This window comes from Pseudorca crassidens, chromosome 3 (assembly GCF_039906515.1).
Source record: "Pseudorca crassidens isolate mPseCra1 chromosome 3, mPseCra1.hap1, whole genome shotgun sequence".
Classification (NCBI taxonomy): domain Eukaryota; kingdom Metazoa; phylum Chordata; class Mammalia; order Artiodactyla; family Delphinidae; genus Pseudorca; species Pseudorca crassidens.
The window spans coordinates 134,954,238-134,979,488 of NC_090298.1; the positions used below are offsets into that span (position 1 = coordinate 134,954,238).

General features: G+C 38.7%; 1 protein-coding gene and 1 pseudogene across 4 annotated transcripts; one reads left to right on the plus strand and one right to left on the minus strand.

Moving 5' to 3' along the window:
* Nucleotides 1-23,593, plus strand: LOC137221951 (UDP-N-acetylglucosamine--peptide N-acetylglucosaminyltransferase 110 kDa subunit-like). 4 transcript variants are annotated; one of them, XR_010942217.1, is made up of 3 exons: nt 1-151; nt 19,012-22,418; nt 23,152-23,593. XR_010942217.1 is itself a non-coding variant. In XM_067732421.1 (3 exons), the coding sequence occupies exons 2-3, from the start codon at nt 13,207-13,209 to the stop codon at nt 22,159-22,161; spliced, it is 3,189 nt and encodes a 1,062-aa protein (XP_067588522.1). In that variant the 5' UTR covers nt 21-151; nt 13,112-13,206; the 3' UTR covers nt 22,162-23,593. The 4 variants fall into 4 exon arrangements, 3 of the variants coding, with proteins under 3 accessions (XP_067588521.1, XP_067588522.1, XP_067588524.1); XM_067732421.1 differs by adding an exon at nt 13,112-13,245 and having other exon boundaries at nt 21-151; nt 19,012-23,593; XM_067732420.1 differs by having other exon boundaries at nt 19,012-23,593.
* Nucleotides 1-25,251, minus strand: part of LOC137221958 (UDP-N-acetylglucosamine--peptide N-acetylglucosaminyltransferase 110 kDa subunit pseudogene) — a 210,379-nt pseudogene that overhangs the window by 24,777 nt on the left and 160,351 nt on the right.

The following is a 25,251-nucleotide window of genomic DNA, read 5'->3' on the forward strand; positions in this document are numbered from 1 at the left end:
CCCATTGCGGAGCACAGGCTCCGGACACACAGGCTCAGCGGCCATGGCTCACGGGCCCAGCCGCTCCACGGCATGTGGGACCTTCCCGGACCGGGGCACGAACCCGTGTCCCCTGCATCGGCAGGCGGACTCTCAACCACTGCGCCACCAGGTAAGCCCAGTTTTTTGCCATTATTAATGAAGTTCTGAAGAATACGGTGGGCAAGATTACTTGAAAAACTCTCCTAAAAGAAAAGGGTTAGGTATGCTAGGTTAAATGTACACAACTTATTTTTAAGTGCGTGGTTGATTTTGGAAGTGTGCAGTCGAAATGTCCAGGACCCATGAAGGAAGGGTGGTCCATGTGTGAGAGTGATAGCTCTATTAAGAGTGGATTGAAGATCTTGATAGCTTAGAACAGAAGCTGGAAATCCTGTTTTTATGGAGCCAAATGGCAAATATTTTAGGCTTTGTAGACCAAAGAGGCAAAATTGAGGATATTATTTAGGTACTTAGGTAACCATTTAAAATGTTACCAGTTAAAACGTGAAAATTATTCATAGCTCATAGGCCATAAAAAATAGGCAGCTGTCTGGATTTGGAATACAGGCCATAGTTGAATGACACACCTGGTATAGAGACTTGTTTTTAAATGGCCATGACCACATGGGAGGCAAGAGGTAAGACTCCATCCCTACTAGATGGGAAGTTAGAACTAAAGCTATCTATCCCTGGCTTCACCTTTAATGAAAGGGTGTGCCAGGAGAAAAACATATCTGCTGGCAAAGGGAGACTAAGAGCAAATTCTCTTGGCCTCTGCTCTGGGTAGGAAACAGGTAGGAAATCTTGAGAATTCTGAACCGCAGATCTGTGTTCACAGTGTTTGGGTTGCAAATTTATTTGCGGTCTTGCAAACAGAAGCTAAGAAATGAACTTAAAATGCTCCCAAATCGGTGGTATTGCAAACACAAAACTAAACCCTTTCTGGAGAGGTAGACCTTCAACACAGGCCTATAGCGTTCCCACAGATAAAGTTTAGCTAAACGTGAGCTCATGATCTAAATTTACACAATAATGAAGACATCAGCTACAAGTGGAGAGAATCAGCAAAAACAATCAATAGCAGAATTAGATTCGCAAGGCCATCCATCAGATGTTGGAATAATCAGGTGCCAGGCAGAAAATATACATAAAACTAGAACTGAAACAAGGAGCAAGGATGTTTTAAAAGACTGGGTAGGACCTTTCAAACATTTTTAAAGTACATGTCATTGATAAAGCTAAAAACTCGAAGGTCGTGTAATACAGCAGATTAATCGTGGAGAAGAGTGAAATTATGCTGTTTTTAAAAATATGGCAGATCAGATTTCCTGCCTAATTATATAAGTTGATTTATCTTAAAAAATACACAGTATTTTAAAGACTTATTGGCTGTAAAATAAGTTAAGGGTATTTCAAAGGGCTTCTCTGCAAAGAGAAGTGAGAAGTAGCAAAACACAGAAAGTCGAGGGAAAAAATGTCAATATATACATTGCTATAGGGTGAACTAAGCCTTAGGCCAGCAACTATGAGGAGGAGCTGACCCTTAGATACGTACAACTAAGCTGGAACCTTCAAAAAGTTCAACTATTTATAAGTCAAAAGATTTATTAAAATTAATAACCAAGTGTTTTAATTGACATCAGAAGAGTAAAACAATAAACCCTGAGAATATAGAAAAATAGACAATAAAGATATGAGCAGAACTTAATAAAACAGAAAAAAGTATAAAATTGAGGTGATTTAGTAAGTCAAAAGAATATTCTTTGAAAAGATTTAAAAAAACAAACTTTGATTAAGCAAAACCAAAACGTAAGTAAACAATATACAGAAAGAATCAGGACAATGTTATAGCAGAGAGTACAAACAGAGAATATATGAAATGCCAGTAAATTTGAACATTTCTGTAAAGTGGACAATTTCCTAGCTCCTAAAGTTTACCAAAACTGACACAAGAGGAAATTTGTAGCTGGAGTTCTTGCACCAGTAAAGGAATTAAGTCAATAGTTCACAAGCTTTCACCAAGAAAATACCAGACCCGGCCAGATCATTTGGGAGGTGAATTCTATCCAACTTCTGTTAAACAGATAACATCAATATTAACAAAGAAAAACTTCTAGGGAGTAGCAAAGGAAGAATGCTCCTTTATTCATCTTATGAAGTCTGTATAATCCTAATCCTGAAAATAGATTAGGACTGTAAGGAAAAAGAAATTTACAGGTCAAATTTACTTGTAAATATAAAAGGAAAAATTTTAAACTATGATATTAGCTACCCAAGTTCACTAGAGTAAGAAAAAGCACGAGCAAGTTAGGACATCCAATGTAGTTTAATGTCAAGAATATATATCAATAGATTGAAATCACCACATTTTATTTCTTTCATGTGTCTCTTTAAAAAATTGGTAAGTACTTATATTGATCTCTCTTGTACTAGGCACTGTGCCAAGTCACTTACATATTTACTCCTTTAAACCTTCTATCATCCCTGGGGGAAAGTTCTATTTTGGTTGCATTTCTTAGCTAAGACTCTAACCCCCAGGAAAGTAAAGCAACATTTGTAAGTTTTTGTGGATGGTCGGTGACGGGACCAGTACAGGAACATCCAGTGTCTGTGCTTGGAAACAGTGCCCCATGTTGACACTCACATTACAGATGAAAGGAAAGGAACCATGCACTTACCATATAGATTAAATCTCACATTACAAGTTAAAGGAAAGGAACCATGCACTTACATTATAGATTAATACCCACATAACAGGTTAAAGGAAAAAGAAATATGTGCTTCTCTCAAAAGTTGTAAAGAAGGCATATCCATTTCTAAATATATTTCCCAATTTCTTTTGCTTGTTTTCTGACCTTTGTAGTGCATTTTGCCATGAGGAAAATTTTAATTCTTATATAATTAAATGTATCCTTTTTTCTTTGTATCTTAGAAAGGTATTCCTCATGAATAATTTATTTCAAGTCTCCCAGGTTTCTGATACTTTTACACTTTCATTATTTTTTAACTTTTCACTAGTTGCTGTATCTAGAATTTAGTAATTCTATGATAGCCATATTTTCCCACTTTGGTTGAATAATTTTTGCTGCTGATCCAAAACGTGAATTTTATTTTAATCTCAATTCCCTTATGCTCTTGCATCTAATTTTAAGATGCTTCCTATTCCACTGGTTGTTTTGTCTATCTAAAACAAAATGCTACCTTAAAAATAATGTAATTATAATATAATAAATGTCATTAGTAAACAGAATACAATATATAGTAAATAGCATAATATAAAATAACAAAATATAATTTACCATATAACAAGGTCAAAGGAGAGCAAAAGTATACAATCACTTGAAATATCCCCCAAAAGATATTTTATAAAATTCAATATTCATTTGTAATTTAAAAGAAAGAGTAAAATAGGGATTGATGAATGCTTCCAAAATAAGAAGAAATTATATGTCTAAAAGAGAAAGAGGTAAGTGATAGACTTTAGTAACACTGGCAATAAATGCAGGACAAGATGAGGATGCCTGATATAATGTTAAAGAAAAAGTATTATGTAACGTTGTTTTTGCAGCGCTAATGAGTTCAGTGAAAAGAGAATCTCATAGAAAAGAGTATCTCGTTCTTCTTAATGTATGTACACTTGTCCATTGCATGAACATAACAGCTTATTTAACCAATATGTTACTGATCTGCATCTGGATTTCTAGGTTTTCATGGAATTTTATTATACACAGTTGTTTCAAACACTAGGACTTCCTCTTATGTTTATATCTTTTGAAAGAAACAGTATCTCCACAGATGATTTATCTGTGCTGGCTGCTAGCTGACTTTGGGTACTTCTCAGTTCTTCCCTTTACCTTCCTAGTCAATATGAAAAGGGAAGGCAAGAAGGTCTCCTGTTTCGAGACTGTAAAGATAGGTCTTGGTGATAAAGTCTTGGCGGTAAAGGCTAAAAGTATTAACCCAGAACAAATGTTTTTCCAGCTGTAACTGTGTGTGATTCCCTTGGCTTGATTCCGTAGAGGATGTAAGACAAGACTGTAGAATCTGCCCTCAAAGTGCTTCCAGTAGGATGAGCTAAGTCAAGTATGGTGGCATATCTAATTCAAGACAAAATATCACGTCTCCTTTTCTCTCCTGGCAAAACTTGGTGGAGTGAATGTAGAAGTCACTGTATGCTTTAAATTAAAGCAACACAATAAATCGTGTATTGGAAGGTGATTATTCTGGTCTCTTTCTGGAGACGAATTGGAAATTGTCTAGAAGAAGGAAAATTAGGTTAACCGAAGTTAAACTCATAAAAAATTGAGCATTAATTAAATATCTGTGGTCTATGTTTCTCTTTGATCGTAATTTCTCCCAACTTATAGACCTCTTTGATACCTGATTAATCCTTGTCAAAGATGCAGTTAACAATGATTATTACTGTGTATTAGGTTTTGCCTGGGCCCTGAAGAAACTATCCTAAATCACCAGCTATGATTGTCACTTGATTTCCTCACAGAGAACAATCAGAACTCCTTGTCTTAAGTGGCTTGGGATGTGAAACTAGTTAGTCCCTTAGATACTGTTAGAGGACCCTACAGAGCCCTTTGGTGAAAGTTTGGAAAACACTGGGCTTCTTAAAATTGATTCTTGTAGTGCTTCAGGAAAGATCACTGAACCAAAAGGATAACGGTGTTTCTGGTTCTGTTGTTAGTGTTCTCCATGGAAACATTGCTGAAGCTTCTGGACTCAATTTCCTTCCCCATGTGTGAATGTCACTGAAAATATCCAACTCCATTCTATCCCCATATAACTTCAGAAACTAAGCAAAATAAAGACTCAAAATTCATTTCAACTAATGAAAGGAATATATAACATAGAATGGAACTGGGAAAATACCTGGTTTAAATTCTGGAAAGTACCAACTATACAATTCTGGATAAGTTGCTTCATCTTGCTTAGTCTAATTTAATGCCCATCTCACAGGATGTTATGATGATTAATTTAATATCTTTGTATAACGTACAGTGTTATGTAATTTCTTCTTGTTTTTCTTGAGTAAATTCATATCCTTAAGCAACTCACTGTAAACAATAGTTACTTACTTGCTTAAATTACTCTTATCTTCTATTATCAGCTGAATTGTGTCCTGCTCAAGTTAATATGTGGAAGTCGTAATCCCCAATACCTCATAATATGACTGTATTTGGAGATAAGGCCCTTAAGTAGGTAACTGAGGTCAAATGAGGTCAAATGGGTGGGCTCTAATCCAATATGACTGGTGTCCTTATAAAAAGAAAATATTAGGACACAGACATGCACAGAGAGAAGACCATGTGAAGACAAAAGGAAAACATGGCATCTACAAACCAAGAAGAGATACTTGAGAAGAAATCAATCCTGCTGACACCTTATGTCAGATTTCTAGCCTCTAGACCTGTGAGTGAGTAAGTTTCTGTTGTTTAACCTCCTCAGTCTCTGGTACTTTGTCATGGCAGCTCTAGGAAACTCATACAACTTTTATGGCCTCCTTGTCTCAAGTTGAAAGTTCAATATTTGGCATCACAGCTAGGAAACAAAAATATCATCTACATTCCTTGTTGTAGTCTTTCTTCCCCATTCTCATTGCTAGCAATTTCCATATTTGGGTCTGTTTTCTGTGCCTTGTAAACAGAGCATTACGCTCATTTCTGGTCTTACTGCTAATATACAGTAAATGTGCAGATACTGAATAGATTTTGGAGAAGTGCAGCATATAGTTGGCACATGTGTGTATGTGTGTGTATTCATATAATTTATACCTTTTCTCTATTTTCTTCCTTTGGTGTGAGCTAAGATTCTCTGCTTTTGTGACTAGTACTCCTGAATACTAATCCCTGAATTTAATTCACCAAAAATTGCGAAAAATAATAATAATATGTGGAAAGAGAGAGTGATAGAGGGAGAAGAAGAAACAATCAGGCAAGGGCAGTACTGTGAATTATTAGGGTCTTATTAATAAGATTATGTTAGTCTAGAGGAAATGACCGTAAATATGATCAGTGAGCCCAGTTGGTCTTTACTGACTGCTAGACACATCCCTGAGTTCTGTTTTTAGTCTCCAACTGTGAGATTACTACTGTCTGGAAGTATTATTTGAACAACTAAAGTCACTTAATGGAAAAGGAATATGTCTTTAGAGAATCAACAGTAAGTTTTCTATCTGAAAGTGAATTTTCTATCATACAAAGGAATGTTGACTATCTGGAAACCTCAGTCATATTTGTAAGCAGGAAAGCATTGGCTATTAAAAGTGGATGATGTAAAGAGATGAGCAGAAACTTTGGCGATAGGTATACCTGGATTTAATTCTCACTCCTACCGCTTGGCAGCTGGATCGCCTTAGGCAAGTTTCGTACCTCCCTGAAATTCACTTAATTCAGTCTGTAAAATGGCATAATAACTTATTATAGCATCCTTTTAGGAATTTTAAATCAGTTATTGAAATAAAAGTACACAATATATAGAGAAGTATGGATTCCTAAATAGGTGTTTGACCTTTCATTTCTCCAGTATCCCACCCGCATCAAATAAAGAAAAATACTTTTTAAAATTTACGAATATTTCATTGTTCTAAAGTTAAAACCATAAAAATAGAAATAATCAAATGGCCTACTATCATACAATTAAAAGAAAAAAAAATAGGTGTTCATGAGAGTTCCATATTAGAATACAAATTTTCCTTAGGCACCTGTTTATGTATGCTATTCTGCTCTTTACAATAAATAATTAAATTTAAAAGACTTAATTCCTCACTTTTAAGACCTTATTAGTTTAAAAATTACATATTGACCTATGCTAAATTTTATACCGACCCATGCTAATGAATTCAGTACAGAAAACAAAAAACACTGCACTCAAGCAAACTATATATATATATATATATATATATATATTACTTAAATGCATTTATATCCTACCATGTCTCATAAAGCATTGTGGTAACTCACCGGAATACAGACAATCAAATATAATGGCAAAAGCACTTAATATAAACAGGGCCAAGGAAACATAGACAGAAGATGAAGAAAAGATGAGGGAAATGTGAACAGGAGGAAGTGTAGTTAATCGAGTTGTATGTTTTGACCTTAAGATTCTCTGTGTGGGGACTTCCCTGGTGGCACAGTGGTTGGGAATCCTCCTGCCAGTGCAGGGGACATGGGTTCGGGCCCTGGTCTGGGAAGATCCCACATGCCTCGGAGCAACTAAGCCCGTGCGCCACAACTACTGAGCCTGTGCTCTAGGGTCAATGAGCCACAACTACTGAAGCCCACGTGCCACAACTACTGAAACCCCAGCGCCTAGAGCCCGTGCTCCGCAACGAGAGAAGCCACAGCAATGAGGAGCCCACACACCACAATGTAGAGTAGCCCCCTCTCGCCCCAACTAGAGAAAGCCCATGTGCAGCAACAAAGGCCCAACACAGCCAAAAATAAATAAATTTATTTAAAAAAAAAAAAGATTCTCTGTGGATAAAACAACATGTAAATAATTGGTTACAAAGCCACATTATTTGAAGGTGCCAGACTGCACATTAACAGTCTGACACAAAGGGACAGCACAGGAAAACTATTCAAAGATAAAGATTTTTAAATCTTTGCAGTTTGAAACCTTTTAGAGCAAGTGTAATGAGCTCGACACGCATTTCAACACTCCACATGTTAATCACATATTCAAAGCATGTCTCAAAGTCATTGGAAATAGTTGCTGTCTCTGTCTCTTATATGTAAAACAGACCTGTGATGTGTAAAACTCAGGAGGTATTGATATCCACTTTTTGGCATCTGAACAGCAAACTAAGTTGTTTCGCAGTGATAATAAAGAATGAAGTAAATGCAACAGTGAAATAAAAGACAAAGTACTGAGGGAATGTATTAACAAAACGAATCCAACTAAATTCTGGTGACCTGGGGCCTACGGTTGTACACACTGCATGGAAATACCCCAGCCTAAATACTGGCATAGGAGCAAGGGTACTGCTAAGCCCATCACAGTATAATCCTTTTAAATGTCCCTTTCAAGGTTGTCTCCACTCAACACTGAGTATAGGAAATCTTCCCATCAGGCAGAAACACTGGCTGTGCAATGATTGACCAAGAAATTAACGCACTAATGAATAAATGATGCTAATTTATTTCTATCCCTGACAACGGGAAACAGCACACACTCTGTGTCAATGGTATGTCCTCTTTCCCACTTTTCTAAATGGTCAATTATGTTTTTCCCTTCATTGCTTTATATCATGTGTGGCAGGCATGATGGGAAATGGCTACGAATGGTTCTGTTATTGATTTCTACCTTCATTTCACTGTGGCTAAAGAAGATACTTTGTATGATTTCAGTTTCTTAAAAATGTATTGGTACTTGTATTGTGGCGTAACATATGGTCTTTCCTGGAGAATGTTCCATGTGTACTTGAGAAAAATGTGTATTCTGCTGTTGTTGAGTGGAGTGATCTATATATGGCTGTTAGGTTTAGTTGGTTAAATGTGTTCTTCAGTCCCCCTACCTCTCTACTGATCTTCTGTCTAGATGTTTTATCCATTATTGAAAGCAAGGTATTGATCTCCAACTATTATTTTAGAACTATCTATTTCTTCCTTCAATTCTGTCAATGTCTGCTTCACATATTTGGGGGATGTTTGGTACATATATGTTTATAGTTGTTATATCTTCTTGATAGATTGAACTTGTTATCAACATATAGTGGCCTCCTTTTCCTCTTGTGATAGTTTTTGATTTAAAGTTTATTTTGTGTGATATTAACGTAGCCATCCCAGATCTATCTTCCTTCCTTCCTTCCTTCCTTCCTTCCTTCCTTCCTTCCTTCCTTCCTTTTTCTTTCTCTCTCTTTCTTTTTGTTACTATTTGCATGGGATATTTTATTCTGTGCTTTAACTTTCAACCAACTTGTGTCTCTTGAAATCAAGTGAGTTTTTTGCCGACAGCATATACTTGGATTATGGATGTTTTTAAGGTCCATTCTGCCAATATTTATCTTTTTATTAGAGAGCTTAATCCACTTTTTCAAAAATTACTGATGAGGAAGAACTTAATTCTGTCTGTTTCCTGGCTGTTTTCTGTATGTCTTATGCATTTTTTGCCCCTCATTTACTCCATTACTGACTTCTTCTGTGCTTAGCCGATTTTGTTGTAGTGAACTCTTGATTCCTTTTTCATTTCTTTTTGCATATAGTCTATTGATATTTTCTTTGTGGTTATCAAGAAGATTACATTTACCCTTCTAAAGTTCAACCAATATCATTTGAATTGTAACCAACTTCAATAGCACACAGAAACTCTGTTCCTCTACAGTTCCATTCCTCCTCCTTACATTATTGTTGTCACAAATTACACCTTTATACTTTGTGAGCCCAATAACATGGATTTATGATTATTTTATGCACTTGTTTTTTCAATCATGTAAGAAACAAAAAGTAGAGTTACAAGCCAGTAGCACAATACTGGCTTTAGTATCTGCCCATGTATTTATCTTTACTGGAGATTTCTATTTCTTTATACAGCTTCGAGTTGCTGTCTAGTGTCCTTTCATTTCAACCTGAAGGTTCAATTTAGCATTTGTCATAGGGCAGTGTTAGGAAGTTGTAAAACAAACGCCCACAGCCTTTGTTCATCTGGGCATGTGTTAATTTCTCCCTAAGTTTTGAAACCAGTTTAGCCAAATATAGAATTCTTGGTGGACAGTTTTTTTCTTTCAGCACTCTAAATATGTCTGGCCTCTTGCTTCCGTGGTTTCAGGTAGGAAATTAGCTATGAATCTTTTTGAGGATCCCTGCTTTGTAACAAATTTGTTTTTTCTTTCTCCTTTGGGAGTAAAGATTCTTTCTCTGTCTTTTGGCATCTGAGAGTTTGATTATACTGTTTCTTGTTGTGGGGTTCCTTGCGTTTCTCTTAGTCCTGAAATCAGGCAAAGATTTACAGCAACCAAACACATACTGAACCAGGGAAGAGGCAATTTGAAAATGGCAGGAAAGCTTTGTGGCATTTTTACTTGCCCTTGCCCCATCTACTGTTAGTGTAGTGGTGGTCTTAAAGTGGTGGGGTCTTAATGCAGTGATAGTCTTAAAGTAGCAGCAGACCATTCGTAGTATGGGACCCTCAATCCTGCTTCAGGAGGGAGCAGAAGAGACCATACTCTCGGATTATTATGTGTATCTGTTCTAACCTGTCTGGGAGTTACCTGAAGGACTGACACAAGATGCTTATCTCTGTCTTAGCTAACCTGGAACACAGGCTGGAAAAGCAGCGGTCATTGCTCAAAAAAAGTGCAAGGTGAACTAACAAAGCACAGATGGCTGGGGCAGAAGACTGTGCATTGAAATGCAATAGACCACATAAGATGCAGGAGCAAAAGTTGGGGGAGATTCTTTGGGAACTTAGAACATACAAAAAGTACACATGTGTCCAGAGAAATTAAGAAAGCCACAAGCATACTCAAAATCAGATGCATGTTCTGAAAACACCAGAGGAATCTCTAAGCTTTTACCATGGGCTGAGCCCTGAACTCAGTGCAGGTCAGCTAAATGTTGAAGGAGTGATCCAGCAATCTGCACAATGGGGAGAGGTGTGTGGTTTTGAGTGTGCATGTGGATGTGCTTGTGTATATTTGTTTTTGTTTGTCTTAGGTGCAGGAATTCAAGGACATCTCTGTCAAAACATTAGCTAAACATGAACTAAAGGAAGAGAGACTTCAGTGCCTACATACGATAAGGAGTACAGTCATTGCAAAACTAGTTTGGAAAGGTCCCTAAACAAACAGACTACTACAGCCTTCAACAATCCAAAGCCCAGAAAACCCTGGGAAAGTGGGAGAATCTGATTTCCATAGACACCACATTATAATATTTGAAAGCCAAATGTTCAACCAAAAAACTCACAAGGTATACAAAGACATGGAAAAGTATGGTCCATTTAAGAAAACAAATTAATTGATGAAACCATCCCTAAGGAAGCCCAGACTTTTCTCCATTGCATATTCTTGCCTCCTTTGTCATAGATTCATTGACCATAAGTGCATGGGTTTCTTTCTGGGCTCTCTATTCTGTTCCAGTGATGGATGTTTTTGTGCCGGTACCATACTGTTTTGATTACTGTAGGTTTGTAGCACAGTCTGAAGCCAGGGAGCATGATTCCTCCAGTTGTGTTCTTCTTTCTCAAGACTGTTTTAGCTATTCAGGATCTTTTGTGTTTCCATACAAACTTTAAAATTATTTGTTCTAGGTCTGTGGAAAATGCCCTTGATATGTTGATACAGACTGCATTGAATCCGTAGATTTCCTTGGGTATAATGGTCATTTTAACACTATTAATTCTTCCAATCCGTGACCATGGTATATCTTTCCAGCTGTTTGTGTCATCTTTCATTTCTTTTATGAGTGTCATATAGTTTCCTGGGTACAGGTCTTTTACCTCCTTAGGCAGGTTTATTTTTATGTATTTTATTCTTTTTTATGCGATTGTAAATGGGATTGTTTCCTTAATTTCTCTTTCTGATAGTTCACTGTGAGTGTATAGAAATACAAAATTTATATATAGAAATCTATTGTATCCTGAAAATTTACCAAGTTCATGTTTGAGCTCGAATAGTTTTTTGATGGTGTCTTTCAGATTTTCTATGTATCATGCCATCTGCAAATGGTGACAGTTTTACTTTTTCCTTTCCATTTTGGAGTCCTTTTATTGATTTATTTTTTCTTGTCTGATTGCTGTGGCTAGGACTTCCAAAACTCTGTTCAATAAAAGTGGTGAGAGTGGGCATCCTTGTCTTGTTCCTGATCGTAGGGGAAATGCTTTCAGCTTTTCACCATTGAGTATGTTAGCTATGGGCTTGTCATATGTGGCCTTTATTATGTTGAGGTATGTTCTCTGTATGCCCACTTTCTGGAGAGTTTTTACCATGAATCGATATTGAATTTTTTCAAAAGCTTTTTCTGCATCTATTGAGATGATCGTATGGTTTTTAGTCTTCAATTTGTTACTGTGATGATAAGAGACCTAAGACAGCTACAGAGGCTAAGTGTCCTTTCCTTTCCTGAATGGGTAGGTATCCTTGTTCTGCCTTCTAATTGAGTTAGTATCTGAGTGAAGAACTGCCAGGTGTCATTTAGTTCACAATACACTGCTGTGGCAATATAGAAATGAATTTGCCTAAGTCATTTGGCTTTTCTCAATTATAGTAAATGAATATACTGAATGAATACTTCAACTTAAGGAAATGTTCTTAAAAATATATTAATGTAGGCAACTTCAGTGGAGAACTGAAAACAAAACAAAACATTCAGGTAAAGGGCTGAAATAAAAGTACACTCAGTTGTATCCAGTTTCCTCTTGTAAATCTCTCTTTTTAATTTGAGTGGACAGTCACTTGAGAATATCTGACTTGGGGCTAAGGAAATCTAAGCCTTCTTGGCCACACTGTATTCTCTTATGTCATTTACTAAAGACACCAGGTGGGCTGCTGAAAAAAGAGTGGGGACAATCAATCCCTCACATCCAAAGGGCGGCTCTTGAAAATATGTGTGTTGTTGTAGTTATTTTGCTCTTCTGGCCTCAGAAGTTCTAATCTTAACCTTAGCCCCTCATGGAGAGAGACTTTGTAAACCAATTCCCACATTACTCATTATGTGACCGTTGAAAAAGAGCAACCCAGCTCTTTTCCTGTGCTTTCAACCAGTTATCTTCTTCAAAAATCTGTTTGGATTGTTATACCTTAATCTTGCCTGGCAAGGGACTTATGGGAAGGTTCTTATTGTTTGAAAGTTTGGTGCCAGTATCTGCAAAGAAAGAAGAAAGATGTGTTTATGAAACATCCCAATAGTGAAGGTGTGTGAAAGCAACTTTTGAAAAAGTTAATCTGTCAGAGTTTAGCCGTATTATTACATTTTATTTTATTCATTGAAAATAAATAATTATCAATGAATCCTTTCCAGATTTTCTAGTTTCCCAAAGTTCCCTGTATTCACATTCTAAGAGGAAAAATGGTATTTTAAGTCACTGCTCTCCACCTTATATTATTTATAATCACTCCTCGTGACTTCTTCCTTCCAAGAAACGTGATCCTGAGAAGTGTCCTTTGTTTGTCTTTGTGGAATAAGTGATGAGGATGCATCCTGGAGACCTGTGAGATGTTCAACTTGTGGCATAATGCAACTAGGATGGATAGTTCTGGAAAGATCTGGAAAGGTGGCTGGTAGAGTGTGGCCAGATGTGGGAGAAGAGAGACGTACAGAGAGAGGGAGAGGAAATTTTCAGAGGGAGAAAATGAAACAAATACTTAAATAAGTTTTGTTGTGTGGTGTGGGATGCAAGCCTTCCTCTCCCTCTTTCCTTCACAATGTCTTTGTTAAAGACTGTGTTTTTCATTAGTTTTACTAAGATAGGATTTGCCGTTTTGTTTGGATACTGAGAATGGACCCATGGGAACAGTTACATTTGGTTTATCTCTGACTATCTTTAATGAAGAACATAAATGTTGGCCACACTATCTATGCACATGCTATCACCATGCCTTTTTTGTTCTCTGTTCATATATCTAAGTCCTCTTCTTTCTTTGAGGTCAATCTCAAATCTCATCTGAAATGTACATTTATTGATAGATTCAACCCATAATGAACTGTCCCTTCTTTGTCCTCCTTAGGCTCTGATTATTTATAAAAACTCATTTTTGAACTTAGAGACTGTCCAATATGATATATTAGTTACTTCACCAGCATATGTTATATCCTCAACACAATTATACGCTTTTGTGGGAATGGGATCATATATTCTGTAGTTTTTCTCAGTACTTACACTTACTTTGATAAAAAGCGCATTCATTCATCTAAACATCATTTATTGGGTGTTAATTAAATATCTCAACTCAGTAAATATTGTTTGAATGAATGCATGCATGAATGAGGGAGTATGCAATAGGTAGCCTAATGTACCGCCCAATGTGAGAAAACCAAGAACATAAACACAAAAGCAAGCCAAAAAGTGGACCAGGACTTTCTGTAAAATATCCTGCTTTTTGTTGGATGATGCCATGAAAATCAAGATGCTCCTGAAAGGTCTTAATAGCTGACCAAGAATAGTAAACAATTGAAATTCTCTCAGGCTTCTTCAACCCTATCTCTGGACACATTTATACCTCTCAGGCATGGTATTAAAAGAAGAGATTAATAAAGCTTTTATAGATGAGTTGATAAATCTCTAAAGATTTAAGTCTTCATTGCCTCCTAGGTTTTCTCTATTTTGGGTTTCCAAAAGATTTCAATAAACCACAGGATAATTAAAAATTAGACATTATCTTTCTTACCTTGACGTTTTTTGATGGTAAACACCTTTTTATTGTCTCCATAGTGCTGCCCGATTTCCACCAGTACAGTACTTAAGTGAATTTTGCTCTGGATGGTGGGATATATAAGATGTAAACGAATTGTTTGTATATGTTTTAGAATTCTTCAAAAGGCCCTGGCCATGGAAATGCATTGAATATTACTTAAATAACTAAAGTAACTTCCTCAGAATTATTATTCTATTCTGGTTAGGATACTATCTGCTCTGGTTTGTTAAAATTTCCCTTTAGAGTGGTTTTAATTTTGTTTCTGATAGGGTCCTAGGATTTATTGCCATGCCCATCCTGCATCTGTTTTTCTTTGAATTACTCTCCTTGCAGTTTCTGATTCATACAGGGCCTTCCTTACAGGTTAGTGACAACCTGGCCATCACAACGCTGGGAAGGAGAGGCCTACTTTTCAGAGGTGTTGATGTTTTCTGTACCTGAAGGTTTTCAAGAGATATCAATCTTCCTCACCATCGCCCTTGGCCCTCTTAATGTACTAAGCAGTTCCTCATGAAATTTCTGTAGGATATCTGTACCAACTTCTCAATATTGTTCCATCCTTAGTCTAAATTCCTGGCCTCAAGGTAATGTTAGATTTCTAGCTCCAGCCCCTATTTACATAAGGCCTATACTAAGGAACGGAACCCACAGACATCAGTCCGCTCTTCTTTCTCTGGATTTAATTTCTCTATTACTTTCTGAAACATGCAGGTGTTCCTTTCTTTCTTTTAATCTCAGCTATGTGCTTTTAACTTTTTCAAAATTGACCCAGAATGTACATGTGTCTCCAGTAAGAGTACATTAAATTGAGCTTAGTCTGCTGTTCTACTGGCATATTTGAGATCCAGATAATTTGCTACTTAACTGGATTCAATGACCTGTATATTTCAGGCATCTAAAACTCACCATGTTCCAAATTTCCCTCCTTATAGTTAGTAATTTTCTTGGGAATCTGGATGAGATTAAATGGAATAAAGTTAGTGAGTGGCCCAGGAATGCCTGAAAGTTTGTTTGTCAGAGTGACCAGGGAAAGTTAAGCAAGGAAGAAAAGCAAATGCAAAACAGAATCCCATTATTATGGCTGAGTTTACTCCCAGGATTCCATGCAGAGCTCTCTGTAGAGCTGGGTTGGGTTATAACTTATGCCAGAGCTCTACGTGGGGCTGACACCATCTCATGCCAAGCTCTCAGTTCTGGGCTCACGTCATCTCTGCTCCACTCTGTGGAGTGGAAACTTTGGAGGAATGGCCAATGTGTTCCACGGTGTAGGAAGAGGGAACTTGTGAATGTGACTTTCTAAATTGTGGAGGAACTAACCACTGTAAATATGCCTTGAACTATGTTGTTTAATTTGACCAGTGAGATCAGTGACATTCCCCTTGAATGAAATGCTGATACGTATATGAGCAGAAAAACAAAACTGGTATAAGGAATAGATAGCTAGTGGGAAGCAGCCTCATAGCACAGGGAGATCTGCTTGGTGCGTGACCACCTAGAGGGGTGGGATAGGGAGGGTGGGAGGGAGGGAGATGCAAGAGGGAGGAGATATGGGGACATATGTATAACTGATTTACTTTGTTATAAAGCAGAAACTAACACACCATTGTAAAGCAATTATACTCCAATAAAGATGTTAAAAAAAAAAACTGGTATAAGGAGATGGAGAGACTGGGAGTCTTATTTTCCCACCAATTAACTTTGCCTCTGACCATGACCTTCCCTTTGAGTCTCCTAGACCTTGGGGATGATCGCAACCCCTTGGGTTGGGTGACGGCAACCCCATCTTCACTAGAACCTCTATAGTTAACTTTGATTTTTCCCACTCCGTCTATCCATCCCATGTATGCAGTCAGACATTTGATCTTGGACTTTTCCTGACAAAATATGCTTGAATATAACCATTTCTTTTCACTCCCACTGCTACTGCTATTGTCACTGCCTTAACTAGGGCTTTATCTTTAAGTTCTTTATATAAATATATAAATATCTATATATAAATATAATATACAAATAAATAAAATATAATATTAATTCTGATGATTTTAAAGTCTTTTCTTGATAAAGACTTTTCCTGATAAACATACACAATATCTTATATAAATATTTTTGTATTATCTGTTCTTTTCTTAGAATTTTAGTCATATGATTCTATCCCTTGGTTTGTCTAGAACTTTTTGATTGAATGCTGGCTATTTTATTTGGCTTTTTTTGTTTTTCTCAGTGGAAACGTTGTTTTGCTTCAAAATATTTTATTCTACCTGGAAGTAGCAAATCTTCAAATTACAATTTTTTAAATGCTTTCAAATATCAATACTATAGGTGTCACAAAATCTAGAAAAATGACATTTAAAAATGAACTACTGCCAGATGTGTCTCTATAAAACTTTTCCCCCACTCTTTTAGCTATATATTCTTTAACTGCCTCCTCATACGACAGTTTATATATTTTCGAAATAAAATTTTAAGAAATAAACTTTGTAGTTTATAGACATAGATTTCTTGTACCATGGTTGATTAGAATTTGCTTCTAGTTATTAATAGTTTAGAAAAGTTTATTTCAGCTTCACAATTTATTATTGATAATGTCACATTAATTTTCATTGTTAACTTTGAGAAAACCTCTATGGATTACTTCCTCATAAATATTTACTATTATAAATGCATTACTGATTTCAGTACTGCTATAGGTTTGTGCATTACAGGAATTCTGATAAAATACTCATTCACACCATTCCATTACACACATTGTTGATGGAGTATATTCTTTTATTTATTTATTTATTTATTTATTTGTTTATGGCTGTGTTGGGTCTTCGTTGCTGTGCGCAGGCTTTCTCTACTTGCAGGGAATGGGGGCTACTCTTTGTTGTGGTGCACAGGCTTCTCATTGCGGTGGCTTCTCTTGTTGCAGAGCACGAGTGCTAGGCACGCAGGCTTCAGTAGTTGTGGCTCGCAGGCTCAGTAGTCGTGGCTCACGGGCACTAGAGCGCAGGCTCCGTAGTTGTGGCACACCGGCTTAGTTGCTCCGTGGCATGTGGGATCTTCCCGGACCAGGGCTCGAACCCTTGTCCCCTGCATTGGCAGGTGGCTTCTTAACCACTGCGCCATCAGGGAAGCCCCTGGAGTATATTCTTGACAGAAGAAAATTTCCGTTTTGACTAAGCATTGATAAAAACTGAATCTTTGACTTATCTTTCACATGCCTGATGATTGAAATAATTTTCCACAAAATAGCTTCTGGTTTTGTACTTTTCAGTTCTTTTTTTCTTCTTCAAACGCACATGCTTTGAGAGCTGTGAAGTGCAAGACATGGCTATATTGTAAGGTGGTTTTTGTCCTTATGCTTCTGTGTCTTGTGCTAGTTAAGTCAGTAGAATAGTCAGTATGAGTACTGGAAGTTATTCCTGTAATGGGATAGTATATAGTCAATTACATATGGTGATGTCTGAAAATCACATAATAACCTCACTTATAACATCTCCTTAGGGCTTCCCTGGTGACGCAGTGGTTGAAAGTCCACCTGCCGATGCAGGGGACACGGGTTCGTGCCCCGGTCCGGGAAGATCCCACATGCCGTGGAGCGGCTAGGCCCTTGAGCCATGGCCGCTGAGCCTGTGCGTCCAGAGCCTGTGCTCCACAACGAGGGAGGCCACAACAGTGAGAGGTCCGCGTACCACAGTAGAAAAGAAAATCTCCTTAGCCAGATTTCAAAAAAGCCTGTGGCCATTCCAATATGATCCAACATAGCGGAATATGATAGAAGGAAAATTGGCAAAGAAAGAGACGCTGGTCTTACCTGATGGAAGTTAAAATATCTCACTTTTGACAATTTTGCAAAAACCTATAATTACATGAATTAATTTCTAGGGTTCTTCATAGGACCTAAAAAGGAACCCATAGAGTTGTGGAACAACAATAGAAGCTTCTGTGATGAGAAGCCCGGGCACCGCAACAAAGAGTAGCCCCCGCTCGCCGCAACTGGGAAAGTCTGCACGCAGCATTGAAGACCCAACGCAGCCAAAATAAAAATAAATAAATAAAAATAAATAAATTTATTTTTAAAAAAGTAATACTCAGGTTTGAGGCATGAGAAGAGAAATTAGCTAATCCTTTCAGAACTTTTAAAATATCAAACTCAGTCTCTAAGATTTTAGCATTATATACAACATCGATTACTTATTAGTGGTTTGGGAAGGCCAATTTAAAATTTTCTGATCTTACTGTATTGAAATTCACGGCCCTAATGTTTTCCACATTGACTATATGAATGATGAAGTAAAGTCAATCGTGTATTTCCTTTCTGACTGGGCAGAAAACAAAATTTTGAAAAGTGTTTGGACTACTGACTTTTGATTTCTTCTAAGGCAAGTGTATAGGTAATTGTTATTCCCTGATTAGGAGAAAAATGGTGGAAGAGGGCAGGGTTAAGAATGAAGATTTCAAGAGCGTGAGAGTTAGACGACCAACCAGAGTTCCTAAGGTTCGGTGCCTGTAACTGTCGCCGCCGCTTAAGCCTGCCAAAGCAGTGGTACGGCTCCTGCCCTCGTATTTGCTACCTCTAGAAACAGTCTTGCCAGTAGTGGCGGCAGCGGGACTCAATTACCCCCTTTTCTCACTCTCTGCAGACCCTCCAGATGGCGTCTTCTGTGGGCAACGTGGCCGACAGCACAGAACCAACGAAACGTATGCTTTCCTTCCAAGGGTTAGCTGAGTTGGCACATCGAGAATATCAGGCAGGAGATTTTGAGGCAGCTGAGAGACACTGCATGCAGCTGTGGAGACGAGAGCCAGACAATACTGGAGTACTTTTATTACTTTCATCTCTACACTTCCAGTGTCGAAGGCTGGACGGATCTGCCCACTTTAGTACTCTGGCAATTAAACAGAACCCTCTTCTGGCAGAAGCCTATTCGAATTTGGGGAATGTGTACAAGGAAAGAGGGCAGTTGCAGGAAGCAATTGAGCATTACCGGCATGCATTGCATCTCAAACCAGATTTCATCGATGGTTATATTAACCTGGCAGCCGCTTTGGTAGCAGCAGGCGACATGGAAGGGGCAGTACAAGCTTACGTCTCTGCTCTTCAGTGCAATCCTGATTTGTACTGTGTTCGCAGTGACCTGGGGAACCTGCTCAGAGCCCTGGGTCGCTTGGAAGGAGCCAAGGCATGTTATTTGAAAGCAATGGAGACGCAACCGAACTTTGCAGTAGCTTGGAGTAATCGTGGCTGTGTTTTCAATGCACAAGGGGAGATTTGGCTTGCAATTCATCACTTTGAAAAGGCTGTCACCCTTGACCCCAATTTTCTGGATGCTTATATCAATTTAGGAAACGTCTTGCAAGAGGCACGGAATTTTGACAGAGCTGTGGCAGCTTACCTTTGTGCCCTAAGCTTGAGCCCAAATCATGCAGTGGTACGTGCCAACCTGGCTTGTGTATACTATGAGCAAGGCCTGATAGATCTGGCAATAGACACCTACAGGCGAGCTATTGAATTGCAACCACATTTCCCTGATGCTTACTGCAACCTAGCCAACGCTCTGGAAGAGAAGGGCAGTGTTGCCGAAGCAGAAGATTGTTATAATACAGCTCTGCGGCTGTGTCCCACCCATGCAGACTCTCTGAATAACCTAGCCAATATCAAAGGAGACCAGGGGAACATTGAAGAGGCAGTTCGCTTGTATTGTAAAGCATTAGAAGTCTTCCCAGAGTTTGCTGTTGCCCATTCAAATTTAGCAAGTGTATTGCAGCAGCAGGGAAAACTGCAGGAAGCTCTGATGCATTATAAGGAGGCTGTTCGAATCAGTCCTACCTTTGCTGATGCCTACTGTAACATGGGAAACACTCTAAAGGAGATGCAGGATGTTCAGGGAGCCTTGCAGTGTTATACTCGTGCCATTCAGATTAACCCTGCCCTTGCGGATGCCCACAGCAATCTGGCTTCCATTCACAAGTATTCAGGGAATATTCCAGAAGCAATTGCTTCTTATCGCACTGCTCTGAAGCTTGAACCTGATTTTCCTGACGCTTATTGTGATTTGGCTCATTGCCTGCAGATTGTCTGTGATTGGACAGACTATGATGAGCGAATGAAGAAGTTGGTCAGCATTGTGGCTGACCAGCTGGAGAAGAATAGGTTGCCTTCTGTGCAGCCTCATCATAGGATGCTCTGTCCTCTTTCTCATGGCTTCAGGAAGGCTATTGCTGAGAGCCATGGGAACCTCTGCTTGGATGAGATCAGTGTCCTTCATAAACCACCGTACGAACATCCAAAAGACTTGAAGCTCAGTGATGGTCGACTGTGTGTAGGGTACGTGAGGTCTGACTTTGGGAATCATCCTACTTCTCATCTTATGCAATCTATTCCAGGCATGCACAATCCTGATAAATTTGAGGTATCCTGTTATGCCCTGAGCCCAGATGATGGCACAAACTTCCGAGCGAAGGTGATGGCAGAAGCCCATCATTTCATTGATCTTTCTCAGATTCCATGCAATGGGAAAGCAGCTGATCGCATCCATCAAGATGGTATACACATCCTTGTAAATATGAATGGTTATACCAGGGGTGCTCGAAATGAACTCTTTGCTCTCAGGCCAGCTCCTATTCAGGCAATGTGGCTGGGCTACCCTGGGACCAGTGGCGTGCTTTTCATGGATTATATCATCACTGATCAGGAAACTTCACCTGCTGAAGTTGCTGAGCAGTATTCTGAGAAACTGGCTTATATGCCCCATACTTTCTTTATTGGTGATCATGCTAATATGTTCCCTCACCTGAAGAAGAAAGCAGTCATCGATTTTCAGTCCAATGGGCACATTTATGACAATCGGATTGTGCTGAATGGCATCGACCTCAAAGCTTTTCTTGATAGTCTCCCAGATGTGCAGATTGTCAAGATGAAATGTCCTGATGGAGGAGACAACGCAGACAGCAGTAATACAGCTCTTAATATGCCTGTCATTCCTATGAATACTATTGCAGAGGCAGTTATTGAAATGATTAACAGAGGACAAATTCAGATAACAATTAATGGATTCAGTCTTAGCAATGGACTGGCAACTACCCAGATCAACATTAAGGCTGCCACTGGAGAGGAGGTTCCCCGTACCATTATTGTAACCACACGTTCTCAGTACGGGTTACCGGAAGATGCCATTGTGTACTGTAACTTTAATCAGTTATATAAACTTGACCCATCTACTTTGCAGATGTGGGCAAATATTCTGAAGCGTGTTCCCAATAGTGTACTGTGGCTGTTGCGTTTTCCAGCAGTAGGAGAACCTAATATTCAACAGTATGCACAAAAGATGGGCCTTCCCCAGAAGCGTATCATTTTTTCACCTGTTGCTCCTAAAGAGGAACATGTTCGGAGAGGCCAGCTGGCTGATGTCTGCTTGGACACTCCACTCTGTAATGGACACACCACAGGGATGGATGTCCTTTGGTCAGGGACACCCGTGGTGACTATGCCAGGAGAGACTCTTGCTTCCCGAGTTGCAGCTTCCCAGCTCACTTGTTTAGGCTGTCTTGAGCTTATTGCTCAAAATAGACAAGAATATGAAGACATAGCTGTGAAACTGGGAACTGATCTAGAATACCTGAAGAAACTTCGTGGCAAAGTCTGGAAGCAGAGAACATCTAGCCCTCTGTTCAACACCAAACAATACACAATGGACCTAGAGCAGCTCTATCTACAGATGTGGGAGCATTACGCAGCTGGCAACAAACCTGATCACATGATTAAGCCTGTTGAAGTCACTGAGTCGGCCTAAATAAAGACTGTGTGCACAGGAGAATTACCCTGTACCTGAGCCTCAACCTTCTGGGGGAAAGGGAACTACTTTTTCCTTATCTGTACAATACCATGCTGCAGATGGGTGACAGACAATGATAAGAAATAGCACAGCCAGACTTGCTTCCTGCATGATCATGATCACAATAGGGAGAGACACAAGAGATGGGAAACTGCTGTTCCACAAGGAGTCTCCATAGAATTTTGCAGCAGCCAGGTGTCTGGAAGGTCTGGAAGGTAAGTCTGGAAGGTCTGATCTCCCTTGGTCTTCCATGGGATGGATGGTTAGTGTGGAAGGGAGATAGAGATTGCCCAGCCGTTTTGTGATTATCATGGATTGATTGAGTCTTCTGAATTAATATTTTTCTTTATATTTTGGGTATTGGAGCTTTTAAAAATGTTTGGTTTCAGGTATTTTTATTCATGTGAAGTGTGGATGATTCTCTTGAGATAAGCTTTTAAGCTAAAATATTCCTTGTTTTAGTTTCTGAACTCTACAGATAAATGGGGACTTTGCTGGTGTAGTCTTTTTATAGGTTTTATAAACCACTTGAGCCTATATCAGTCATTTAAGTTTCTGACATAATGTTTGGAACTATCAGTGCTTTGTTGGTGTATAGATGATGCCTTAAATTCTTTTCCTGGTCCATTTCCTTCTTCCTTCCCCCCACTTTAAAAATTCTCCTGTAACTTGGCTAACAAAAAACCAAGTCTGATTCAAAACCTCCCAGAGTGTTTCTCTTAACCGCATCATCTGGTGCCAAATGAAGATTCTTAGGAGTGATTATTAATTCTGAAGGGCACAGTTGTGGTACTGTCACTGATGATAATAATAATGGATTTTTGGCCTAGAGTGTTGACCTATTTCACCAGTGTTTTACTGTTGACTGCCCCTCTATGCTGCTTCCAAAAGTGATAGTGTGTGTTAAGATTTTTACTTTCATTTCTAATGTTTGTTTGTTTTTTTTAGTGAGTCCTGTTCTTCCTTTTTCTTTCAGCAGAAATGAAATCCCAGGTAAGTATAAGTATTCAAATATTTGATCAGTAAGTCACAGTTATCTCCAGTACATTAAATAACTTTCATCAAAAAACATGTTATAGGTAAAAAGCTCTGAAGGACCAGCTATGTATATGATAATTATGTTTCAGACCTTCTAGGGTATTATATATAATAACTTGTCTTCTGGACGTGGTCTTGAAGTCTTTATGGATTCAACCTCAGTAGTAGCGAACTGCACTGCTACTTGGTTTGGAGTACAAATTAGACTCTAGCCCTCCTGGAGGTTGAGTTTTTGGTATTGAAAACCATAGGAATGAAATTATTGTATTTCAACAAAGGATCGAGGGCTTGAGGCTTAAACAAGGCAACATATGTGTGGGAAGCAGTCAGCCTTGAGGGCAGGTAAGGACATGCCAGGCATGCCGCCGCTGCTCGAAAGGACTGTCCCTACTTGTTCCCCTCCTTGTTCCATTCCATGGGAGATAAATCACCAGGGCCCAGAGATCAGAAAGAATGTAAAATGAGACAAGCAAAGCTGTCTCCCCCCTGCACGTGCAGGTTATTTTTGATGCTTCTGGGTTTATGGGTTTCCTCCCAGGGAAGTTAACCTTGAGCCGAGACAGTCTGTAGGTAATGTAAACCACCACCTGGCAGCCTTCCTTTTTCTAGTCTAGATAATCTGCAACTGTAGCATAATAAAATTTGCCTTGCAACCATCAGTTGTCTTTGTCCTTCTGACCCCATCCGTCGGTGCTACTTCAGTTCCTTACCCCTTCCCTTCTGACCCTGTGCGGTGAGATCCTCTTTCTCCAGCTGGTCCTCGGCAAGTGGCACTCGAACAGGGACCTGAAGCGTGAAGGCAATTAAAAGAAAAAGAAAGTGCAAGTAAGAGAACACTTATGCAAAATATGTGTGGCCACCAGTAAAAGTGAAACTAATAGAGGCATAAGGCAATAGTCAGAAGTAAAAGAAGATGGGGCCAAAGGGCTCAAAGGAGTGTGAATTATTTGCTCAGGTTTTACTTTCGATGCTTAAAGCTCGGGGTAATAAAGTTTCTACCTCACAGTTGACTGAATTTTTACAGCATATCCATGGTGTATCTCCCTGGTTTCCTGATGGCGGCTCTGTTGACATAGAAATCTGGCAGAAAGTTGGAGAAGATTTAAAAAATTATTATGAGTCTCGAGGGCCTACTCATACTCCTGTTGTTACATATAGTTTGTGGACTCCGATAAAAATATGTTTAGATGCTTCTCATGATAGTGTTGATTTGAATGTAAAGTCAGAAAAACATAAGCCTCTGACAGAAGGAGAGACTGTATTATCAGCTACTGTGTCGCCGCTTCCTAAACCGAAAGAGCTAATTAATTTAAATAGTTTAGATGAAGAGGAACATTTTGACTTAACAGATGAGGCTTGTAAACATAAAAGAGAGAACTATCCTGAGGATGATTTTCTAATGGCTGTGATAGATAAGTCAGTGAAAAAGCTGCAGGTTAATAAGGACTGTCTTCCTCAAAAATCTACATCTGTAAAAATGCTCAGTCCCTTGCAGCGCGCTGTACAAGGAGCAATAAAACGAGAAGATCCTATTTTCTGTTGTCCCGTCATAGAAAGACCTGGTCCTAATAATCCTCAACAAGCTACCAGGGCGCATCAGGCTCTCCCTTTGAAAGTTTTGAAAGATTGAAAATCTGCCTGTGCTCAATATGGGCCCACTGCTCCTTTTACTGCTGCTATGGTTGACAGGAGAAGCTCTTCCCCCCGCTGATTGGAAGTCTATTGCACGAGCTTGTTTAAATGGTGAAGATTATTTAATATGGAAGTTTGATTTTTATGAATGGGCTGCTGAACAAGCAGAAAAGAATGCTGCCCATAATATTCCAGTTGATTATCATATGCTGATTGGGGAAGGACAATATCTTTCTTTACAAGATCAATTAACTTATCGCTTTGTTGCTTATCCTCAAATAAATCATTTGGCATTACAAGCCTGGAGGAAATGTCCTTCTACACACAAAACTGAGGCTCTTTCGACAATTAGACAGGGACCTGATGAACCATATGCTG